At 42.7% G+C, this 20,291-nt stretch overlaps 1 protein-coding gene across 4 annotated transcripts; it reads right to left on the bottom strand.

Annotated features, from left to right (window-relative positions):
• Positions 1–4,259: 4,259 nt before the first annotated feature.
• aar2 (AAR2 splicing factor) lies at positions 4,260–16,508 on the bottom strand. Of its 4 annotated transcripts, none has more exons than XM_038803466.1 (4): positions 16,409–16,508; positions 13,924–14,690; positions 10,539–10,768; positions 4,260–5,161 (listed from the first exon to the last, which is right to left on the bottom strand). In XM_038803466.1, exons 2-4 carry the CDS (start codon positions 14,678–14,680, stop codon positions 4,994–4,996), a joined length of 1,155 nt encoding a protein of 384 aa, XP_038659394.1. In that variant the 5' UTR covers positions 14,681–14,690; positions 16,409–16,508; the 3' UTR covers positions 4,260–4,993. The 4 variants fall into 4 exon arrangements, with proteins under 4 accessions (XP_038659394.1, XP_038659395.1, XP_038659396.1 ...); XM_038803467.1 differs by having other exon boundaries at positions 13,924–14,689; positions 16,404–16,457; XM_038803468.1 differs by having other exon boundaries at positions 16,413–16,430.
• Positions 16,509–20,291: the final 3,783 nt, after the last annotated feature.

Genomic DNA, 20,291 nt, shown 5'->3' with positions numbered 1-20,291 from the left:
GTTGGTGAAGATGGATTTTTTCAGATCACATGTTCCTTTTTCCCCCCAAGTGTCCTAGCTTGAACAAATATCAGAACTTCATTTCAGACTTTGACAAACTCCGTTCCCGAGCCATCAATTCAGCCCCCAATAGTTAAGCATATCTATGTATATTTCTACTGCTATATCATTGCCCAATTTTGCTCTTGCCTCATGGGTCTAGAAGGATTAGCTGCTCCTTTTCTTCATCATTGGGTTACACTTACTTTGTTTTGTTTTCTGCATGCCACATTCTTTAGTGTTTTGGAAAGAATTTTTATATTTTAACTGCAAAGTTTATCCACAACTCACCTCTTTTCTCTTCAAACAAACCGCAACTGAACGTTGCTTTGTCGTGGCCACGTTTGCTGGTTGGAAAATATGAACCAATGTAAAAATAAACAATACATGTTGGAGCTAGGATTTGGGGGATAATTTAGGGTTGTAATTCATTCAGTGTTTCAAAGGAAACTAGCAGAGTACAGGTGGGATTTACCAAGCAACCCACCGCGAAACGAGGCCCACCACTGGTCGGCTGTGGGATCTTCTGGGCTTGGGAGTGGAATGGAGCCACCACCACTAGGAAACACGCGGCGAGGGTGTGCAGTATGCAGGACCAGAAGATCCTGTCGGCGTGAACAGCCCGAAAGTCTCGCCATGCAACTTACTCATCATCACCACTTAGACCTTGAAATTATTCCATTCCATGAGTGCTCTGCCGGAGGGCAGGTCCATGGCTCAATGTCATCTTGAGTGCTTTCCTTGGCAGTGTTATCAGAAGTGGTTTGCCATTGTCTTCCACTCTCAGGAAAGGGCAAAGTGGCTGGTCACAAGCCAAAACAGAAATCAACCGACGCTGTTATTCTGAACTACACGTTAGCTTTTCGTCAATTGAGCTAACCAGCTCCCCTTGAAATTATAATAATCTAATTTTAACAGTACGGTAAGTCTTATCCAAAATGTCTTCTTCTGCTACTCTACAACCTCTCTTGATCCTTTCATGGTATCTACATCATCAGACAGCTTGTCTGACACCCATATTGGATGAACATAAATTTGAACAATTCAAATATTGGAAAGATCATGCTTTATGGCTCATGGTTAAGCAATGCCTCGATTGTAAAATTCTCACCCTTGGTTTTCAAATACCTCGATGACTTCATCTCTTCCCTGTTATTGTGATCTCCTTTGATCTGACAACCATCCCAATTTATCCACACTCCTCTAATTCTGGCCTCTGGAGCATCCCGATTTTAATCCATTCACTAATGGTGGGCTTCTAAACTCTGGAATTCATTCCCTAGCCACTCCACCTTGCTTTCTCCCTGCCCACATATCCACTTATATAGCTCAGTCACACATTTCATTTCATAACATCCGTGAAACATCTTGGCACATTTTGTTATCCCAAAGGTGCAGTATAAATACACGTTGTTGTTGCATGAACTCATTACTATTGGTTAGCACTGCTAATAAAATATTGGAGAGCACAGATTCAGACACCTATCAGGTCTGTCAGTACCCGTGACATAATTGTAGGTTAACATATTCTTTTTGAGGTTTCAAAGTTTTGAACATTTAGTACCATTGTTAAGCACTGCAATTAAGATAATTATGATTTTGTGCACATCTGCATTAAAACACAGATAGAAGAGAATAAGAGGGGATCTGATTGAGGCCCCCAAGATTGAAGACTTAGAGAAGATAGCACCTCGCAAGTAATGGAGGCTGTTGAAACATGGAACTGAGGAAGGTGGGAGTGAAATTGCACATCTGGAAGTTTTATTTTATCCAGAGGACGATCAACAATAGGATTTTCCAGAGGAGGGAGTGAAACCCGATTCTTGAAATCTTTTAATCAGATGTTTTACGGATTCTGGAAAGCAAGGTGATTCTGGAAAGGAAGGTACCAGCAATGTATTCTGAAATAGAATGAATGGATCTGGGACCTTCTGAGGATTGCCAATTCTCCCATGAGGCAACAGAGGTATGTTTTTTTTAAATTTAGCTCCTGAAATAGCTACAAGCTTTCAGGTTTATCTGGTGGTGGGTCCGGGGGGGGGGGGTGTGGTGAAGAAGAGTTGGTAAATAATAACAATATCGATGGAAGGATGGTGTTTCCTTGTCTTAGATTCATAATCACAAAAGACACGAAAGAAAACAACACAATGAGGTTGGATTATAGTGCCCAGAAAGAGGATGAAATGTACAAAATGCATGTAAGATATAAAGCTTTTACCTCCATTGATTGCAAGATTTGAGACAGCAAGGAAAGGAATGGTTTGGGAAAAATCAATGAAATTGTTTATCCACTGTTTAACTGTTGTAACAAACTAAGCAAGGGGTATGTCAGTAGAATAAAACAAGGTGAAAATACAGTTCTATTTTTTTCCTTCCAATTTCTTTTTCCTGTGTGTTTGGCCTCATTTCCACCACCCTTCTCAGATAGCAATGACTGCAAAGCAGAGACATGATGACTCACTCATGCCACCAGGCCCAAATGAAAAGTCTCCCTGCTACCTTGCCTGAAGATGCACTGGATCTCGGCAGAGTGCGAGGAAGCATTTCAAGATTCCTGTGCTAAAATTATAAAAATAATCTTAATTATTGTCATAAGTAGGCTTACTTTAACACCGCAATGAAGTTACTGAGAAAATCCCCGAGTCGCCAAACTCTGGTGCCTGTTCAGGTACACAGGGAGAATTCAGAATGCCCAATTCACCCAACAGCACGTCTTTCGAGACTTGTGGGAGAAAACCGGAGTACCCGGAGGAAACCCACACAGACACAGGGAGAACATGCAGACTCCATACAGACAGTGACTCAAGCGGGAATTGAACCAGGGACCCTGGCGCTGCGAAGCAACAGTGCTAACCACTGTGCTACCGCGCCGTATAAAGGAATAAAGCATAACGGCTTGCATAAAGGAATATGCAGTCTTTATGAAGCTTTCCCTCAAAAAAGAAAATTAAGAAATATTCCAATAAATTCACCAGCTTATTCAGTGAAACTATAAATTGACCTGAAATCCTATCTGCAGTAATTTATGCCAACCTCCTCATGCAAATAAAGTACAATGAATACTATGCCCTGGAAATTCAATAATATTCTGATTAGTGACAAAATTATTATATTCCTGCTTGTCTGCTTCTTCAGTGTGGGAGAGTCCAGCAAAGACATGCTGTGCCAAATGAAAACCCATGGAAGACCAAGATTGGAATTATATTTTGTTCCAATTTCTAAATGTTGATACATAAAGCCATGATTTTCAGACATGGTGCCTGTTGCCACAGGCTTGAATCCTGTATTAGGACCCAATGAAAAGTGTACAAGCAGTCTGAAGGAGTCGGTTGCCGATCTTCTTGCCTGTTACATTAAGAAGGCATCCGCAGCTGTCACAAAGATAAGCCTGCCAAGTTTTACTCTCCTACACATTAAGACACATCCTTCCAAGAACTGATAGATGAGTGATGGCATCTGATGGAACATTTACTTGTCTTGTAAATGATAATATTCACTGGAGACACTGTCAAGATATTGTTACATTCCTAATGAACCTCCTGCAGTTAAATTAATTAGGACCATCTAGTAAATTCAAAAAAGGCTTTTCATGCTGTCCTTATTCAGGGAAATCGCTTGGCTCCTTCAATAATACACTGCAATTGAAAAGAGATGATGCAAACCTGCTCCACACATTTAGGATTTGAAAGTAAATGTGCTCTATTCTGAATTCAAGTAACAGCAAGGACATATTTGCTCTCCTACATCTCTGCAACTACAAGAAGAAAATTGAAGTTTCCAATTATATCAATGAGCTTACTCAAGTGCCCATTTTAGGATATATTTAGAGATACTGAGGTTAAGAAACACCTTTAAACTCGGTTGAAGCAGCACAAATGAATTGTGGCAAATACAAACTACCAACTGCACCAAACTATTGAAAACTGAATCAGAAATGGAACAAATAGATATGCATATGACAAACAGGAATGGCAAAACAAGACACATTAACAACTCAACTGTCGTAATCAACAAACCTCAGTTTGAGGAAGCTTGCAAACATTCTACTCAGTAACCTGCGCCATGACTAATCTGCAGAGTACACCAATTTTTGAACATTAGTATTTTAAAAAATCATTGTCATGGCAATTTAACAAATGGACATTTTTGATAGGGTCTTTGTACAGCTTTTGCTTCGCATTGTATGAATTTTTTGAATAATTCGGAGAAAAAACACACAGTTCCAATGATTAACCAAAAATTTTTATTTTACTATTCACTTATAAACTGGAATTAACAATAAAAAAAGCAACTCGTAGGTTTCATGAAATGTACTGAATGAAATATTCTTGCAGTTAGAATGCAACCTAAAAATTGTTAAAAGGAACTGATTCAGAAAGGATGCTTAACAAAAACATGAGCTGTAGCTTTTGGACATTATATTTAATTTGATTAGTAAGTAATTACATTTCAAAATAAACAGAATACTGATGAATAAACATATTTATTGATCCTGACATGTTGAGAAAAGAACTGCCCAAAAGAAAAGAAAAGCAACACATCAAATGGATTTATTTATTTAATATTTTCCCCATGAATTTAGAATACCCAATTTATTTTCCAATTAAGGGGCAATTTAGCGTGGTCAGTCCATCTAACCTACACATCTTTGAGTTGAGGGTGCAAGACCCACACAAACACGGGGAGAATGTGCAAACTCCACACAGACAGTGACCCGGGACCGGGATCGAACCCGGGTCCTCAGTGCTGTGAGGCAGCAGTGCTAACCACTGTGCCACCGTGCTGCCCCGACACATCAAACTTATACTGTCGACAGAAGTGCGAAAAATTTACAATTAAATTTAAAACATAACCAAGCTGGTTGCCTTGTCTTACGCACTTTTTAAGTTGTTATACACAAAAGCTAGACATTTACCAAAGCTCACGGATCAGCCAGTTTTCTTGAATGATTTAATCAGTCCAGTGTCACTCCTTCAGGTAACTCAACCATCACAGGGGCACAGTCATCAGGTTCTCCATCAAAATCCCACTTGAACTTTTTGGTTAAATGAGCTTTAAATTTTTCTACCCGCTTCTGCAGAGCTTTGTCCACAGCTGGGCCACACATATAAGAGAAGAACTCCTAGTATTTAACAAAAAAAAAAACACACAAGCTTAAGTGGCACAGTACAGAGGAATAATTCAAAATCTAAGCTCGTCTTCAAAAAAAGCTCAAAGTCTAATTCGCAGGATCACTCCAAACATTTTTAATCTCAGACCATTTAGACATTTACACTTCAGATTAACAAACTTTCCCTGAAACGGTAGAGAGGAAATATTTTGTCCAACCACCAAGTTACATTCCCCTCAAGTAGCAATGCTAAGTGTTGAAGCTCTTTCCACAACCCCTAATAACTCAATTCACTAAGTGCGAAATAAATCAAATTCAACTCATTCAAATCTATCCATTGCTGCACTCAGTCCAAATATGCTATGCTCATGTAGAATAAGGAATCGATCAGGTCAGATTCAGAATATTCAGAAAAATTGTTTTTTGAAAGGACAGTTCTGCTTAGTCCCACAAATGTTCCGCATATTCAAAAATCTATTTGGCACACTTTTAAAATTATTTATGAAAATCAGCTTTCACCATCATCTGGTAGAGTGTTCCAGATCCTGACATATCAATAGCTAAAAGCAATAGATTAAAACAGCTTGTGTACGTGTAAGAATTATGTTTTGTGATGCTTCGCTGTCAATAACTGCCTATCTGAACATTCAGAACAGTTAGCAGTGCTGTCTCACAACGCCTGGGACCCAGGGCGAATTCCGGCCTTGGGTGACTGTGTGGAGTTTGCACTTTCTCCCCGTTTCCTCTGGGTGCTCCAGTTTCCTTCCACAGTCCAAATATGTACAGGTTAGGTGGATTGGCTGTGCTAAATTGCCACTTGGTGTCCAGGGATGTGTAGATTAGGTAGGGTTAAGGGGATAGGACAAGGGAATGGGCCGAGTAGGGTGGCCTTTCAGAGGGTAGGTGCAGACCCGATGGGCTGAATGGCCTCCTTCTGCATTGTAGGGATTCTATGATTCTAACATTATGTAAACATTTGTCTTCAAATATTTGTAATTGCGCATTCTAACCAGCAGGAGGTGCTTACACACATTTCTAAAGTCTCTCCAAACTCAGTCACCAACCTGCAAATAAGAAAATGTTCATCCACTGACTCTGGGAAATTTCATAAGAAATTTATCAGTACCAAAGCAAAATGGAGGGAGAGAAAGAGTTACGGTAAAGAAGAGAAAAATACGAATCATAGGATTTACAGTGCAAAAGGAGGCCATTCGGCCCATTGAGTCCGCACCGGCTCTTGGAAAGAGCTCCCTACCTAAGCCCATACTTCCACCCTAACCCCACACCTCCACCCGATCCCCGTAACTCCACCTAACCTTTTTTTGGACACTAAGGGCAATATAGCATAGCCAATCCACCTAACCTGCACATCTTTGGACTGTGGGACGAAACCAGAGCACGCGGAGGAAACCCTGCAGACACGGGCAGAAAGTGTAGACTCAGCACAGATAGTGACCCAAGTGGGAATTGAAACTGGGACCCTGGAGCTGTGAAGCAACTGTGCTAACCACGGTGCTACTCTTTATACTTATTGAGGCTTTATACAAATTGAAATACCCTAAACAATTAATGCAACCTGACCCATCAAAACCTGATTTCAGCTGCAAACACTAGCGAAGTTTGAAAGTCACAACTCTTTAAACAGAAGCAGTTTAGATTGTGTTAAGCATATAGTTCTATTTATAGCGTGTTTGCATGGTTCAAAATAAAGTGTTGAACCAGTACATTTTGACCACATTAATTTTGTAAATCGGTCAGCATGTACTCTTGCAATTTGGTCACGGTGCCTAAAATAGATCAGAGTGAGAAAAAAAATTAATGAAGATTGGTTGAAAGTCTACTGCGAATCCTTTATATGTGAGCAGATATTACTGAAACAAAAAACAGCCCCAGTGTATAATGAGAGATGTACAAAGATAAGCAGGGAACACTAGGTCACTGAATCTGGTTCCATTGTAGGTAAAATATTTAGGAAAATATTTCAATGAAAAAAATCATGAAACATCAATAGGTATGTACTAAGAAAAAGACAGCATAGGTTTACAAGAGGAAGGAACTGTCTCACAAATATACCAAATCCATTAAGACATACTTGGGGGAATTCAGTTCCTGTTAAGATTTTAGCAGTGTGAAACATTCTTCTTTATGGCCTTTGTGGTCAGAAGATATAAATATGAGGAAATTTTTCTGGAATGTTACTGAAGTCAGGTTACAAATCTTTTATTAAGTCAGATGTTTAATCTTTGAAAAAATAGTTTTAAGTTGAAGTATTTTACATTCGTTTGGTGCAAATACAAGCCAATAAATGTGGCAAATAAGCACATTCAACAGGAAACGTCACGATTTCAAACTGCAGAATGCCCTGGAGAATTTATCATCAAATGTCTTTTTGAATTGCGACACAAATAAGAGTGTAATACCTGATGTGTGTCAGAAAAGGGATGGACAGAAATTGTGCAATAGATACATCATTGCCACAATATAAAAAGACAGAGATAGAATGTGCACAATACCTCATGGTGCACATACAGTTAAAACTTAATCTGGCATTGCTAGATCAGCAGCTAACACCGCCTCCATTGTAAATACAGATTTTTTTAAAGGTCTTTTCTTTAGTATTACTTCAATCAAATTAAATTTCCATGGTAATTCTTTATTCAATCCTTGCGTACACCACTATAGACAAGAGTACAAAAACAGAGCGAGATAAGCAACAGCCTTTTTCGGTCTCTTAGTTCCACTACTATCCAGCCAAAGCACTTGATCCTGGAATTAGGTTGGAAAAGGATTATGGTCTATCCCTGTGACAAGTCAGATTTTCTCTAGCTAATCGATAAGACTATTTCTTCAGCAGGTACCTCTATGATGTTCCAACAATAAATCAATACATAGAAATTCATCTGTGAAAGCAACTTAACACACATCACTGCACTGGGGAAGAAGACCCTTTGAAAGGCACAATAGCAGCATTTAAAGTGGAACTGCAAAGCTTTTGATCATTTGTTCACATCAGTTTTAGGCATATAAACATAAAATAATCAGCATAATAAAGCATTAAATAGCTAAGAAAAAAATTAAACTCAGATTACAGAACAAATCCTTTGAAAATTAAATATTTGGTATTTAAAATAGTTTAGTTTTTAAAAATCCAACAATATTCCCAGTCCACAGCGCACTTAATTATAGCATTAAATCAAATTTATTGTACAATATCTAAAAGCGTAAACTTGTAAAACAGCTTAGTTTCATAAAAACCTATGTGAAGCTAGTATTACTGCAATATTCTCTCATCTATGTAATGTAGTATTAAATGATGCAGTAAAGCTGAAGCGTGACGTTGTATCAGAAACATCTTCTCAGAAAAAGCATGTCTGGAATCAATGAATGATCAAATTCAATGTTTAAACTGTATAAGGCAATCAACGTAACTATTGTTCTATATGGGTCAGAGGACTGAGCATGTTATTATAGTGGCATTCAGCAATTTGATTAGCTAGAGCTCCAACCCCTAAAGTTAATTATATGTATCAAGTGGCAGGCCTCAATTACCAACTAAGATCCTCGAGTGTACCGAGTCCACAGCATTGAGGCCACGCTTCGAAAAGCACAACGGTGCTGATCGGCATGGGAATTTCCAAAATGCCGAAATGGATCCCATGCAGCAAGATGGAATAGGACAAGCGGAAGCAGGGTGGGTACCGTAAGAAAAACAGGAACACACTCAAGTCCAATCTCAAATGACTTATCAAATAAAAGCAAAATACTGCAGATGCTGGAAATCTGCAATAAAAACAGAAAATGCTGGATAAACTCAGCAGGTTTCAATGTTTGCAGTTGGCAATGAAGAATGTACAATGGTGTTAGCCTACATAAAATCAACTTATTGATGATGTGAAGTGGCAACTTCAGAAACATGAAAAGCAATAGCCTATCTACACCAGATGGGCTTCTGCTCCAGTGAAATGTCTGGGAAAGCCATCCTTGTAATGATCATAATAGTCATGAAAACTGATCCTTACTACCAAGAGAGGCATCTTTTAATGCAAAAGACAGTAACATAAAAAGGACCAGCACAGAGGTAGTATCAGACTGAAATGCTTACAACATGAATAGGCAAGCAAAACCCCCCACAGCAGCTAGTAACATCTCTTCACCCTCAGCTGCAAATGTGATCAACCTACTATGCCAAATATGGAGTGCATTAGTAAAGAGGGCACTCAGCAGAGTGCATACCTCCACCATGTGGTCTTAACTCAATATTACTACCATTACGCAGCTCTTCTTTGAGGCATTCCCCTGCCTGGCTCAAACATTGCAATACAAAGCTGAAAAAAGAAGTCTGTTTATCAAGAACTTCCATCTTACTGAGAAGGCTTCAGGACAATCCACATCCAACATCCTGCTCCGAAAGCTCTGCTAATATTCTGACAGCTGTGACAAATTCCACCATGGCAGTTGAGACAATCCACAATATTTTAGATCAATCAACAAATTAAACATCCCACAACATTGTTAACAAGTCAATTCACCTCACCGCCCAATGTTAATTCAAAAATATTCTGGGATACAGAGCTGGCTATGCACCTTCTTCAAAAACTAATCAGTTACTCCTTGAACCATTCCCTATCTGTGTACCAAGTATTGTTGAAATCCATTCTGTAGTTTTGAGTTATATTGTTTACAGATGAACAGACTAACGAACAGGGGCAAAAACATTGCCTACACCGACCATCAGTGATGGAGGTAATAACAAATGGCAATCAATCAAAATGAAGATTCAATATTTCATTTGATAATGTCATTACTTAGCTTACATTAGTAATTTCTGAGCTGCTACTGCAACTACTGTATTGGACTGGCAACTTTAGTCAGTCCTAACATAAAGCAAGATACATTTCTGGAATAGATTTCATGCTGGGATCAAGAGGCAGGGCACGAGAAAATAACGATGGATTCGCTACCACATCTGCTCCAAGGAAAGGCGGTCAGCTTGTAAATACATATGATGGCACAAGCAGCACTCTGATATGTAAATGAACAATACCCTGATTACAGCAGTGGAAGTGCACCATAGAGTCTCGACAGTGTAACTGATTCCCTTACTGTAAGTGGATTAAAACACTACTGATGCACTATCACAGGATTTGTATTTACAGAACATAAATGTTAACAATAAACATACACTTCATGATTCATCTAATAGACTACTGGATACGTTTGAAAACACAGATGTACTCGTAACTTAATGCAGAATAACTGCGTCACAGATTATGATTTTCGGGCAAAACAAGCTCCCATTAAAACAGAAAGTCAAGCAATTTCAACATGAATTTTAAAGTTTGATTTAAATAAATGTTGTACTTTGTATAATATGATTCAGAAAAGTTACCTGCAATGTTGTTGTTAGAAAGTTATCCTTGGAGACAATGTCCACAAAAAAGTCAGCAGGAATTTCATTAAGTTGATGATAGAGGATTGAGATGAGAGCAGAATACAGATCCTTTTGTTTTGTCACAGCCTCCTCAGAATGACAGAGTAGACGGAGCAGATCTTTCCAGTGCTCAAATGCATCATAGACATTTCCAATCAGGAAACAGACAAAAGAAAACTGTAATTCACCTGCGGGAATGGAATGAAAGCTCATTATATAAAAAAACAAATAAATAATGTTTGAAAAGAAAAGACAACAGTCAGGATCATAGAATGGTTATAGCATAGGAGGTGGATATTCGGTCTGTCTGTGCTAGTTCCTCTGAAGGAGTAATGCACTGAGTGCCACTCCCCCACTTTCTCCCCCCAGCCCTGCACATTCTTCCATTTCAAATAACCAATCCCCCTTGGACACCTCGATTGAACCTGCCTGCACCACACTCAGGCAGTGCATTCCGGATCCTAACTACTCGCTGTTTTCCCTCATGTCACCATTGCTTCTTTTGCCAATCACTTTAAACCTGTGCCCTCTGGTTCTCGATCCTTTCACCAATGGGAGCACTTAACTCTGTCCAGATGCGTCATGATTTTGAATACCTCGATCAAACTCCCCTCAAACATTTCTTCTCCAAAGAGAAGAGTCCCTCCTTCTCCAATCGATCATAGGGAGGATGAATCTTAGGATGGGGTGAGGGCAGGTGTAGATGGTGGTATAGTAGTAATGTCACCAGACTAGCAATCTGGAGACCCAGCTCAATCCTCTAGGGACAAGGGTTCAAATCTCACCACAGTGGCTGGTGGAATTGAAATTCAACTAATCAACCTGGAATATAAAACTAGTCTCCTTTGTGGTTTGACCATGACAACTGTAAGAGTCCTTCCTTCGTATTTCTTTTGTCCCTACATCTTTTATTTTTATTATTTTTTTTCTGTGGGCCCATAATCGGATGTGCCTTTATTTATCTTGTTTGTTACCACCTCAAGGGATTCTAATACATTTGTACAGCATCATTTCCCCTTCTTGAAACCATGCTTGCTCTGCTTCATTATGTTATGGAATTCTAAATGGTCTGCTATTACATCTTTTAAAATAGCCTCTGACAGATGCGAAGATAATAGGCCTATAGTTACCCATTTTTTGTCTCCCTCCCTTTTTGAATGAGGGTGTTATTCTGCCATTGGAAGTTTTCCAATCCACTGGGACTTTTCCAGAATGTAAGGATTATTGAAAGATTACTACCAGTGCATCCACTATCTCTGTAACTACGTCCATAAATTAGCTGGATTGTAATGCAGAACAATGCCAGCAGCACGGGTTCAATTCCCATACAGGCCTCCCCGAACAGGCGCCAGAATGTGGCGACTAGAGGCTTTTCACAGTAACTTCATTGAAGCCTACTTGTGATAATAAGCAATTATTATTATTATAAATATCCCAGAATGCAAGCCATCAGGTCCAGTAGACTTATCAACCTTTAGGCCTATTAGATTCTCCAGTACTTTTCTACCCCCCCCCCCCACCCTGCTTTATCCTCTTGATTATTTAGTATTTTGGGAGTGCTATTAGTGTCTTCTACGATGAAGACGGACATAAGGTATTTATTCAACTCCGCTGCCATTTCCTGTTTCTTGACTATTATTTCCCCAGTCTCATTTTCTCAAAGGCATATGTTCACTATGGCCTCTCTCTTCCTTTTTGTATATTAAAAGAAGCTCTTACTGTCCGTTCTCATACTATTTGCTAGTTCACTCTCATGGTTTATCTTCTCTCTCTTCATTATTTTTGGTCAACTCTTTTTTAAAACTTGCCCAATCCTCTGGCTTACCACTAATCTTTGCTACACTGTATGTTTTTTCTTGCAATTTAATACTATCCTTAACTTCCTTGCTTAACTATCATTGATTTATCCCCTTCCTAGAATCCTTTTTCCTCACTAGAATATATCTTTGTTTTGAGTCATGAACTATTTTCGGAAATGACTGCCATTACGGATTAACTGTCTTTTCTGCTAAACTCATTTCCCAGTCCATTCCAGCCATCTCTGCCCTCGATCCTTTGTAATTACCCTTATTTAAGTGTTTCTGACCCAAGTTTCTCACTCAGAAACTGAATGTTAAATTCTACCATGCAATGGGGTCTTTTACTCAGATTGTGTATTAAACCTGCCTCATTACACATTACCAGGTCCAAAATAGCCTGATCCCTGGTTGGATCCACAACATAGTGTTCTAGAAAACTATCCTGAATGTACTCTATGTATTCTTCCTCGTGGCCACCTCGGCCTATTTGATTTTCTCAATCAACATGAAGGTTAAAGTCACCATGATTAATGTACTGCCTTTTTTTACATGCCCTCATTATCTCCTGAATTATTCCACATCCTACAGTACAGATACTGTTCAGGGGCCTATACACTACTCCCAGCAGATTCATCTTCCCCATTTTATACTCTTTCTTACCACTACCTATATGGATTCCACATCTCCCGATCCAAGATTGTACTTATTCCATCTCGTACTAACAGACCCATTGACCGCAATTTGTGCCCGATCAGTTAATTTATCTTGTGCCGAATACCATGTGCATTTAAATAAAGAGTCATTAATATTGCCTTTTGACCATTTCTTTTTACCCATTTGACCCTATTTGTTGCTGTTTTTTATGTTTCTACACTCTGTCCCTTCCTGTCACATTCTAGGTATCATTGCCTAAACAGCTGCCTTGCAATGCTTTTGCTTTTTAAGCCTATGTATCTCCTCTGCAGAACCCCCCCCACCCCCAGTCTCTATTTAGCTTAAACTCCTCTCCACATCCCTAGTTTTGTGATTTGCAAGAAGACTGGTCCCAGCACAGTTTAGATGCAGGCCATCGCAATGGTACAGCCTCCACTTTCCCCAGTACTGATGCACTGTCCCATGAACCAACATTGGCTCCAAGTGCTTGTTTGTCAGCGACATCCTCATCTCATGAGAGAATTTTTTAAAAGCTGAAGATCTCCATCCCTGGAACCATTCTTATCAGTTTTCTCTGCAACTTCTCTTAATTATACCTTTTATTTTATACAGTCTCTCTGCATTCTTCCTACCAAAGTGAATCACTTTACACTTCTTTGAATTAAATTTAATCTGTCATTTGTCTGCCTATTCCTTCAACCTGTACATGTTGGAGTATCTTTTGTGAGGAATCATAGAGCACAGAAAAAGGCCAGTCAGGCCATTGTTCCTAGGATGGTACTAGGTCCAACTCCAAAGACAATTTTAAAACTTTCTCAGACTTCACATTACTTTGAAATGCAAATCAAAACACCTTAACAAGCCGCTTACAAATTTTACAACATACTCACCTAATATGTCTTTTGAGTTCGAAGGGTACCGCTGGTTTATTACAGAATCCAGAGCATAGCTAAAGTCCATACTGCATTTTGTAATTTCAGCTGGAGATGCCCCCTCCGGATATTTCTGATTTGGGATGGCTGTGAACCTGATCTCTGTGCCAGCCTTAACCTTCATCTTGGGCAGCCTGGCCAAACCTTCCTCATAGCTCTTGCATAACGTATCATAAGGCAACAGATTCTGTTCTGCTCGATCCTTTGTGTATGGCATTGGAAGCTCTGGCTCCACTTCAGAAAAGGCACAGATTTTCCCACTTTCAGGCTGCAGCATCTGAATCAAGGGGTCTGTAATGAGATTGGTCAAAGAGACCCATCTTTTCATTGTATCATATGGATACGGCCCCAAGCATTTGTCCAATTCAGTCAGATTCTCTCTTATCCGCTCTTTCTCTTCTTCAGAGACTTCAACTAGGACTATTTCTTCTTCCTTCTTGTCCCATCGCTTCACAAGAATGTCTCTCTGCTTCATGTGGAAAAAACAACCCGTGCGCGGTCCTGTTAGTCGAGCATCTCTGTTACTCACAGCACTGCAATGCATAAAGTGGATTCCTGGAGGGATCATCTTCACCCCTTTAAACTCTGGGCCCACTTGCCAACAGCTGTAATCGATACCAAATTCAATGCCTTCAGGAACGCCAATTATGACAAGAGTGCCTCCTTCAAAGAACAGCTGTTTGGCCAGTTCTTGATCCATTTCCACAGTAGCCATGTATTTTACCTGCATTCCAAAGAGTGAAAGAGGAAAATTCAGCTTGACATTGCATTAACATCCAATATACGTACACTATATTCCACTCGGATTTTACACAGACCATGGCTACATGGCCCATAACACCATCACGAACAGCAGTTAATACTAATCATTTAGTTGCAACTCAGGTTACTGCTATTTTGTGTTGGCCTTCATTTTAGTTCCGGTAAACTTCCCATCTCAATCGATGATATATTAGTTAGATTGAGAATTTCTAGTGCTCTCTTATGGCAACATAGTTCAAACAGAAGGCTATCAACTTGCAGAGGTTACTTCTGTGACCGAGTAACTTGAAAGGACCATTGCCACTTGCAAACTTATTCCTCTATCAGACCTGTCTGTGAAGGTCAGGCAGATTCACACTAACAAAAACAGAACTTGTAATTTAATTTCAATTATTCTGGAGGAATGAGCTTCAATTCCTAAAACTCATCCAAATGACAGAAGCATACAAATTCTTTGGTTTTGTGGAGCCCTGTTGGACATTTAAGAAGTCAGTTTTGCCAAGCAGAAGATACATTTGAAGATGACCTTGGTGTACTGATTTACAATTTAATCCACGATGCAGCAGCCGTGCTAAAACAGGCACTTCAACCACTACCGATAAAATTCAAAGAGAGTAAACTAATTCAAAGCAAATAAAGCAAGGAGTTAAGAAACAAACAAAAATAGAACTAACTGGGCAGCACGGTGGCGCAGTGGCTAGCACTGCTGCATCACGACACTGAGGTTCCAGGTTCGATCCCAGCTCTGGGTCACTCACTGTGGAGTTTGCACATTCTCCCCATGTTTGCGTGGGTTTCGCCCTCACAACCCAAAGATAGGTGGATTGGCCACACTAAATTGCCCCTTAATTGTAAAAAAAAAGAATTGGGTACTCTAAAAAATAAAAATAGAACTAAACTGCCTGGGCTTTGTCAGCCAGATTTCTGGGGCTCAGGCAGCTGAACATGGAACTGTTACAGTGCAGAAGGAGGCCAATCGGCCCATCGAGTCTGCACCGGCCTTCTGAAAGAGCACTGTATTTAGGCCCACACACCTGCAATCCCATAACTCCACCTAACCTTTCCACACTAAGGGGCAATTCAGCATGGCCAATCGACCTAACCGGCACAGCTTTGGGAGGAAACCGGAGTGCCCGCAGGAAACCTGTGCAGATACGGGGCGAACGTGTAAACTCCAGTCACAAGGTCACAGTCAACCAAGGGTCAGAATTGAACCCCGAGTCCCTGGCGCCGTGAGGCAGCAGCGCTTACCGCCGCGCCGCCCTCACGTGCCCAACAACTTGGACTGGATATTCCAACAGTAATAATGTGCCAGCAGAATCCAAGGCCAGGGAAGCTTACAGACTACTTCGTAAATGAACACCAAATCCGATGAAAGTTTTATTTGAACACATATTAAAAATTGCTTCACATCATTCAATTAACTGGGCGGGGGGAGTAAATATGGCGTTGTCCATTTCGAAACATTTCTTTGTGCGATCATCCGCAGCGGACTACCAGAACTGAAGGGATTAATGTATTTTAAAGGAAAGGCCTTGTTTGGAGTCATATTCGGCTTATTTTCCTTCAAACGGTGCAACGCAACCGCCACCCGCAGGCCCGGAAAACCCACCCCGGCGACTGAGCGCACCCTCGGACCTCGCCCCGAGAATCGGTCCAATTCCCGGGATACAAACCCGGCCGGCCGGCAGGCAGGCAGCTCAGCACAGAGCAACCGCTTCCTGTCCGTCAGCGCGGCTCCTTCCCCCACCCACTTCCAGGTCAGTGCCCGGCTCCACAGTTCCGCCCCTGACACAACTGGCCCACCAGGAAGCTCAGTGCCCACTGCGAAAGATCACGGACGTTTTTTTACGGGTTTAAAAATAATTTTTTGAAGTGAACGGATATAAGTTTTACTCTGCTTTACTGTATCTTCCCATTGGGACACCCAGGGGGCGATTCTCCAAAATGGAGAATAAGTGTTTGCGCTGTCGTGAACGCTGCAAAACGGGTAGGGGGGCGACCGATTCTGTGCTCCACATGGGGCCAGCACGGCACTGGAGTGGTTCACGCCGCTCCAGCCGGCGCCAACCTGCACATGTGCGGGGGACTTCTTCAGCGCGCCGGCCCCGACTCAACATGGCATCGTTGTTCAGGAGCCGGCCGCGCAGTAAAGTAGGCGGGGTGGGTGCACCGATCGCGGGCCAGACCCCATCGGAGGCCCACCCCGGGGACGGATCGCCCCCCCCCCCCCCCAGGCCACCCCCCCCCCCCCCCCCCGACCCTTCACACAGAGTTCCCGCCGGCAGCGACCAGGGGTGGATGACGCCGGTGGGACTCTGTCGTATCCGTGTGGCCATCCGGACTGGAGAATCGGCGGCCCCGCCGATTCCAGCGGCCGGCGCCGCATCAAACACGCCGGCGCAAATGGTGCCAATTCTCCGCACCTTGCAGAATCATGCGCCGGCGTCGTGGTGCGGTTGCGCCGATTCTGCGGTGTGGGGCTCGGAGAAACCCCCTCCCCCCTGTTTAGGTACAGTTGGGTCTACGCCGCTAGCCAGCTACCGCGACTCGAAACCTCGACTTGGACAGAATGGTCTTCTCTGTCTATCCGCCCTAAATACATAATAAACCCAGTTATAGACGTGCAATGTTGCTGCATATGCCACACAGAGGGTGCATCCCCCCCCCCCCCCCCCCCAAGAAGGTCAACTCCCAACAAAATGCATTGTAGGCAAATATTGCATTGCAAAGAATCCCCCCATCATCCTTTGTGAATTTGTAAATTAGCCACGGAAACACCTTGCAGTTTGGTGCCCGTGTGTTAGGGTTCGTGTCCATTAATTAGCTACAATGCAGAAGGAAGCCATTTGGCGCATCAGGTCTGCACCTACACTCTGAAAGGACACCCTGCTGAATAATAATCTTTATTAGTGTCACAAGTAGGCTTACATTAACACTGCAATGAAGTTACTGTGAAAATCCCCTAGGCGCCACACTCCGGCGCCTGTTCGGGTACACTGAGGGAGAATTCAGAGGGCAGGATTCTCCCATCTGGCGGCAGTGTCCACACCGTCGGAAACGCCATCGCGTTTCACGACGGCGTGAATGGGCTGCTGGGAGTACCGGTTCTGGCCCCTACAGGTGCCGTCCCAGCCTCCTATCCCGGCGCGAACCGTGCGCCGGGGGACCTGCGCATGCGCAGTGACGCCGGCACCAAGCCGCGCACGCATGCCGGCCCCAACGCAACATGGCGCGGGAGTTCAGGGGCCGGTGCATAAGAAAATAGGCCTGGGAAGCGAGAGGCCGGCCCGCTGATCGGTGGGCCCCGATCGTGGGCCAGGCCCCATTGGAGGCCCCCCCCCCCCCGCTCTCCCCCCTCCCACAGACCGCCTCCCGACCCTGTGCGCAGAATTCCCGATGACTGCAACCAGGTGTGGACGGCACCGGCGGGAGTCTGCCTTTTTAGAGCGGCGCTTCACCCATCCGGGCCGGAGAATTAGCGGCTCGGCTGCGTACAGTGGTCTGCGACCAGCGCCGCGCCAAATGCGCCGGCGCCAATGGTGCAGATTCTCCGCTCCGCAGAGAATCGCGTGCCGGCTTCGGAACGGCGTGGCCCAGTTGCGGGGATTCTCCGGCCCCGGGCTGGGAGAATCCCGCCCAGAATGTCCAATTCACCAAACAAGCACGTCTTTCGTGACTCGTGGGAGGAAACCGGAGCCCCCGGAGGAAACCCACACAGACACAGAGAGAACGTGCAGACTCCGCATTGACAGTGATGCAAACCGGGAATCGAACCTGGGTCCCTGGTGCTGTGAAGCAACAGTGCTAGCCACTGTGATACCGTGCCGCCACCTAGGCCCACTCTCCCCACCCTGTCCCAGTAACCCCATGTAACCTCTAAGGGGCAATTTTAGCATGGCCAATCCACCTGTCCTCCAAATCTTTGGGCTATGGGAGAAAATGTGAGCACCAGGAGGAAACCCTCACAGACACGACCAGAACGTGCAAACTCCACACCGTCACCCAAGGCCAGAATTGAACCCAGGTCACTAATGCTATGAGTTAGTAGTGCTAACTACTGGTGCCACAATGCCACCCATAGGCTCGTAACTAGATGGCAATTTGCAAGCACAGAGGCTTGCTAAGCAGGAATGTTGGTTGCAGAATTATCCTTTTAAGCCTTTATGCACCTGAACTCCAAACTCTGGTCAATGCTTGCAATGACGTTGTTACAAGTGAATGCATTGAGTTTTTCCCCATATCTTTTTAATATTAATGTACACACATCCTTTTGGAGGAGTTGACAAAACCTGGAAAGCTGATCCTCGCCTGCTCTCAAACAGCACCTAAAATATTGGTGGGCATGATTCATTCTCTCTTGAACAGCATTGCACACAAACATCCTGATAGCTCTCTTGTTTGTGCCTGAATGTAAATTCCATGTAAATAAATATCCAAAGTACTCTGCATCCAAATTGCCTCAAATTACATGAAGATTGTCAGGTGCTTTTCCATAGAAAAAAACCTGCCACCTAAAAGCCCTGTGCCAACTCCTTTGAACTGTTTGGGTGTTATTAATCTTAAGGGACAAGTTATTAAGGTAGATCTTTATTTTTGACTTTTTGAGTAAAAATAATGTGTCCATTTTTAGCACTAATTGTATTTACATTTAATTATAGAGGTTTGCAATATATCAACCTGCCCTTTTTTGTGAAATGAGAGGCGGATGAGATGAAACAACCTAGAAGCAGTTGCTGAAATTATTTGCCTGGCTTTTCCCTGCGTTTCTTTTTCTCTGACTGCACAGAAAACACTGGGAGCACCACCAGCTGGAGGTTCTTCTCCAAGTTACTCATCATCCTGACTTGGAAATAGACATAGACATAGAACAGTACAGCACAGAACAGGCCCTTCGGCCCTCAATGTTGTGCCGAGCCATGATCACTCTACTCAAACCCACGTATCCACCCTATACCCGTAACCCAACAACCCCCCCTTAACCTTACTTTTTTTATTAGGACACTACGGGCAATTTATCATGGCCAATCCACCTAACCCGCACATCTTTGGACTGTGGGAGGAAACCGGAGCACCCGGAGGAAACCCACGCACACAGGGGGAGGACGTGCAGACTCCACACAGACAGTTACCCAGCCGGGAATCGAACCTGGGACCCTGGAGCTGTGAAGCATTTATGCTAACCACCATGCTACCCTGCCTTTCCTCAGGGACTGCAGTTCAAGAAGGCAGCTCACCACCACCTTCTCGAGGGCAACTAGGGATGGGCAATAAATGCCGGCCTAGCCAGCAATGCTCACATCCCATAATTTATTTATTTTTTTTAAACTGCAATTAAGTCACCTGGAATAAAAAGAGAAACCGAACGGTCACACTAGCTCCTCCTCCTCAACACTGTCATTCTTCATTGACAGACTTATTTTCCCTGTTAATCCATTGCTGCTGGTTAACCTATTTCCAGCTCCTTAAAACAAACTGCACTGGTGTGGTAGTATGACTAGAGGTACTACGGTACCTGGGAGTGTGAGCTACCATTGGTGGAGAAGGCTCGCTGCTCATTGGCC

The sequence above is a fragment of the Scyliorhinus canicula genome, chromosome 7 (assembly GCF_902713615.1).
Source record: "Scyliorhinus canicula chromosome 7, sScyCan1.1, whole genome shotgun sequence".
In the NCBI taxonomy this organism is placed as follows: Eukaryota; Metazoa; Chordata; class Chondrichthyes; order Carcharhiniformes; family Scyliorhinidae; genus Scyliorhinus; species Scyliorhinus canicula.
This window is presented reverse-complemented; position numbering and strand designations above follow the sequence as displayed.

What these genes read in the sequence shown, in the direction of transcription:
- aar2 (XM_038803466.1), bottom strand. Translation starts at nt 14,680, where the DNA reads ATGGCTACTGTGGAAATGGATCAAGAACTGGCCAAACAGCTGTTCTTT. An exon ending in GAACTCAAAAGACATATTAG is followed by an intron (nt 10,769 to 13,923) that starts GTGAGTATGTTG and finishes CCATTCCCGCAG; the next exon opens with GTGAATTACAGTTTTCTTTT. An exon ending in TTCTAACAACAACATTGCAG is followed by an intron (nt 5,162 to 10,538) that starts GTAACTTTTCTG and finishes GTTAAATACTAG; the next exon opens with GAGTTCTTCTCTTATATGTG.